Source organism: Alosa alosa, chromosome 9, assembly GCF_017589495.1.
Source record: "Alosa alosa isolate M-15738 ecotype Scorff River chromosome 9, AALO_Geno_1.1, whole genome shotgun sequence".
Taxonomy (NCBI): Eukaryota; Metazoa; Chordata; class Actinopteri; order Clupeiformes; family Clupeidae; genus Alosa; species Alosa alosa.
The window spans coordinates 31,070,315-31,075,314 of NC_063197.1; the positions used below are offsets into that span (position 1 = coordinate 31,070,315).

The 5,000-nt window shown below is 44.0% G+C and overlaps 1 protein-coding gene across 2 annotated transcripts in view; it reads right to left on the bottom strand.

Moving 5' to 3' along the window:
• The window catches only part of mfsd14a1 (major facilitator superfamily domain containing 14A 1), a 10,792-nt gene that overhangs the window by 2,142 nt on the left and 3,650 nt on the right, over positions 1–5,000 (bottom strand). For both annotated transcript variants that reach the window (XM_048251656.1, XM_048251657.1), the window contains exons 7-9: positions 1,100–1,213; positions 486–557; positions 238–350 (exon numbers count right to left, since the gene is read on the bottom strand). In XM_048251656.1, the coding sequence (XP_048107613.1) occupies positions 238–350; positions 486–557; positions 1,100–1,213 (299 nt within the window). The remainder of the gene's footprint in view (positions 1–237; positions 351–485; positions 558–1,099; positions 1,214–5,000) is intronic.

A 5,000-nucleotide genomic window follows, 5' to 3' on the forward strand; every position in this document is an offset into this window, starting at 1 on the left:
TGAGACCAGGACCACAGACAGAACAGGCCACAGCCAACAATATGTATATTTGTGGGTGTGTGTGTCTATGTGGCAACTTTATGAGCTGTGTGTCTGTAGGACAGCTGTGCTGAACCCATACCAGGACAGCGGCAGTCTGTCTGTCTGTCTGTCTGTCTGTCTGTCTGTCTGTCTGTCTGTCTGTCTGTCTGTCTGTCTGTCTGTCTGTCTGTGTATGTTTGTCTGTGTGTTACTCACCAGGGTTCTGATCCGAACCCATACCAGGCCAGCTGCAGTATCTGGAAGCCCAGTCCCAGTAAGATGGTGTTCTTGTTCCCAATGGAGCGCATCAGCAGACTCAACACCACCGTCTGTTTACACACACACACACACACACACACACACACACACGCCACAATCAGAGCATGGAGATTAACTTGTTAACACAGTAACCCACTTCACTAATCAACTGAAGTCTCCCCCTGCTGTCCTGTACTGGTACTGACCTGTGCGACGATGGACAGCAGACCCAGCACAGCGATGAAGGCGGCCACACTCTCTGGAGAGAAGTCCATGATCTGAAACACACAGCAGTGCCTCAGTACGGACAACCCCAAGACACACACACACACACACACACACACACACACACACACACACACACACACACACACACCTTATAGTAACGCACACACACACCACATACCTGACAGCAACACACACACACACACACACCACATACCTTACAGCAACACACAACACATACCTTACATCAACACACAACACACACACACACACCTTACAACACACCTTACAGCAACAAAGGCAAAGGAATCCAACATTTTGCAACATCCTCTCTCCTAATGTTAACCGGTGAATTGGTTTTTGAGAGCCACACTGTTGCCCAACTCTAGCAGTTTCCCCTTTGTCTCACACACACACACACACACACCAACCGTTTCCTGCTGTTTCCTGTGAGAATGAGATGCCCAAGAGCCTAAACACATCCATCTCCTGGCTGCCACCACCACTGCTGTATGTATTTGCCGTGTGTGTGTGTGTGTGTGTGTGTGTGTGTGTGTGTGTGTGTGAGTGAGTGAGAGAGAGAGAGATGGCTCACCTGTCGCAGGTAGAGGAAGAAGCTGGAGTACTGTCCGGCCTCAGGTAGATAAGACAGGAACACCGTTATACAGATCAGCAGCACTGTTGAGTCCTGCCCCACTTTCCTCAGAGACTAGGAGAGAGAGAGGAGACAAGTCAGAGACACACACACACACACACACACACACAGCACTGTAGCACTGTAGAGTCCTGTCGCACTTTCCTCAGAGACTGGGAAAAGGAGCAGAGGCATCAGACAGACTCCCACTCTCCATGCTCCTTGCACGCATCTAGACAAGTGGGCGTGTCAAGCAGGCAGCTCTGAGTATGTGAGTGAGTGCGCAGCAAACGTCAACACAAGTTCTTTGCTGACAGTCCTCGGCTTGTGGATCAAACAAAAGTTTGAAGTGAAATCTGGAACTATTTCAGTTACGGCCTCTACACACAGCTGCGTGCGTTGCAGTGCTGGAGACGCATCCCATTCACTTATATGGGCTCACGTCATCCGTTGCCGAACTGAATTGTGGGTCCGTCGCGTCGCGTTGAGAAGTTCAGCTGTTGCTGCACCGACAGACCAATCAAGCCAATCGACGGACGGCACCAACCAATCAAATTACGGTTATACTTCAAGTCATTTGCATAGCTACCGTCGGAAACGCCCACTGGCATGCGTTGACGGAACGCAACTGTGTGTAGAAGCCGTTACATCGCAGATATTGAAGGCAAGCCAACAGGTACAAATAACAACGACTAGGTTATAGAAAACACCACTACATGATCAGTGCCAAGTTCATCACCTCAGTTAAAGGCTAAGGCTATCGCCTAAGTGTGGTTCCTTCATCAGTGAATTTTGAGAAGACATACATAACGACTTATCATAGTGTGCTAACATGATGACAGCGCAATGTTCACGCTATAACTTTACCATAACTTGCAAACAATCTATTTGTTCAATAATTACTTCCTAGATGTAGGATAGGATACCCGAAATGCACTCATTAAAGCCCACAGAATGCCAACAAAGTGTGTTGATAATAATAATAATAATGGCGGCTTAGGGTATGTGGTAGCAAATTATGTTAAATATCAAAGAAATAGACATAATGTAGGAATACACACACAGATACATTGCAACATGTAATGGCGTCTCACAAAGACCTGAGTGGTTGAAACGTACTTATTAAATCACACTGGGAGCACTGGGAAGAAGACAGTGTGCGGATATCTTCACTTTTTTTCCCCCTTTGCAACTATCAAAAAAATCCCATAAACACTGGAAGGCCCAGGCTGGCCTACATCAGATGGCCTAATGGCAATTCTGCATAGCATTTAGTGATTTGCATGCAGTAATTTAAACACTGACCTTGATCTAGCCCAATTTGGCTATTTAAAGGCAATTTGTTGTCAAAACACACAATGTAAATGAACTAGAACAAACAATAAATGACTTAATCACACAAACTACTATTTTACTGACAATAAAAAATAACAGGATTTCACCGTGGTATCGTTTCAGTATCAAGTCTCAAAATATTTATGGCAGGTATTGTATCGAAGTCATAATTTTGGTATTGTGACAACACTGTGTGTGTGTGTGTGGCTAGGATATGATCACACACACACAAACACAGCACTGTATATGATCACAAACACAGTTCTGCATGACTTTCCTCAGGGACTGCAGACGACGCAGGAGAGAGAGGTGTTCGATACGAATGCAAGCACGCACACGCACACACACACAACCAGCAATGCAGCACAAAGAACTACACAAAACACACACACACAACCAACAATGTAGCACAAAGAACTACACCAAACAGAAAAGTACCACAAAACTCAAAACTGACGAACAAAAGCAGCTTCAGTGGGAGCAGAGACTCCTGACCTGCTTTTTAACCTGGCAACAAAGGAGTCTCACACACTCACTCACACACACACACACACACAGTTCCTCACTAAACATCACTCCTGATACACACCAATTGACTCCTCCTCCCACGTGATGTGACACACAGAGCCACAAAACTCAGAACTGACAAACAAAAAGCAGCTTCACTGGAGAGCAGAGACTCCAGTCCTGACCTTTTATTCAACCTGGCAACAAAGAAGAGTCACACACACACACACACACACACACACACACACACACACACACACACACTTCCTCACTATACCTCACTCCTCCCATGTGATGTGACACACTCACTTAAGTCAGATTACAGAACCACTGTCTTCCTGAGGAATGGGAGGCCTTTACTAGCAGCCTTTTATTTACTCACAACAACGGAGATATTGACCTCATAAAGACAATCCTGCAGCTCTCTACACACAGGTTAAAATGTGTGTGTGTGTGTGCGTGTGTGTGTGTGTGTGTCCTAACAGATACAACCAACTAGTCTACAACCTATGAATGAGCCATCTACAACAACTTCTCCAGGGCCTCAGAGGCCCAATGGAGACTGTGAGCATGTGGAAACAGAACCAATATGATTTCTCATCACCACCCAACCCCCAACCCCCAATCACCTGAAGGTCTCTGCAAGTATGCGGAAGCTGCTGCCGATTGCCAGCTGACCTTGAGCTGTTTTCGCAACTCATAGAGCACCCAAAAGGCACCACCTCCCCTGTTCAGAAGGATCTCTTAAGCTGCCTCAATATTGTCAGTAACAGCCTTGCACTTGATATTCCCAGCCAGCACATAGTACATGGTACCTCGCAGAGCTATGCAGTGATACAGATGGAAGCAGGGAACAAATCACTGACTCTGATTGCAGACGATGGTATGATATGTTCTCAATCCCTGCAATAAAAATTGTACTTTTCTTTTTTTGAGAACAAGATAGATAGATAGATAGATAGATAGATAGATACTTTATTGATCCCCAGGGGAAATTTAAGGTCTCAGTAGCATACAGACAACACACACACATTCACTAACAGCAGAAAAAGTAATTAAAAGTATATAATATAAAAACACAACTAAGCATTAAGGACAGTAGAAGATAAAGAATATACTAAATATACTAAAATACAAATTATACTAACTAACACTTAATCTAAATCAGTTCTAAAAACAGTATCCACATAGTGGTGATTAATCAATCTAGAGGCGCTTGCAATGACTGAGGTAGGGACTGAGCCTGTGATTCTCTGTGCATAGTAAAGCTGGGACCCAGTACGACTATGGCGAATAGAGTGTATCTATCTTACAGTATAGACCAGTCAAATCTCCTGCCTGTGCCAGAACAACCACAAAAATCATATTACAACTACACTTACAGTAAAACTAGGGCTTCTAAAAATCTGATCTCATTTTGAATTAATGATCTTATTTGAACACAAAACCTTGAGTTTTTACCTTTATCTGAAACAAGGTCCCTATAGCTAAACGGCAGCCATAAGCTAACTGGTGTAACCCACTCCAGTGAATTATGCTAAGCTAACAGAGTCAGGCTGGGTTATTGCACACTCAGTGAATTATGCTAAGCTAACAGTCAGACTGGGTTATTGCACGCTCAGTGAATTATGCTAAGCTAACATTAGCTAAGCTAATTTCCCCAAAAGTTGCTGTGTTCCTTTAAGTCCCTGCATTGGCTTCCAATAAGTCACAGAATTTACTTTAAAGCACTACTGCTAGTTTATAAATCACTAAATGGAACGGGACCCAATTACCTGCAAGACATGCTTTAGTAGTAGACTTCCCCCCAACACCTCTCGGGTCACAGGAGAAATATTGGTTGGAAAAACCACTGTCAGAAGTTCTGACTCAGAATAAAACATAGTGAATCATAGTCAACTTCCGGATGACAACAAATCTAGACTTAAGACCAAACTGTTCTCAGATGCTTTCTGCTAACTCAAATACACTTAACCAAATGCATTTTGTGCTTTTATGCAATTTTTATGTAATTTATGTT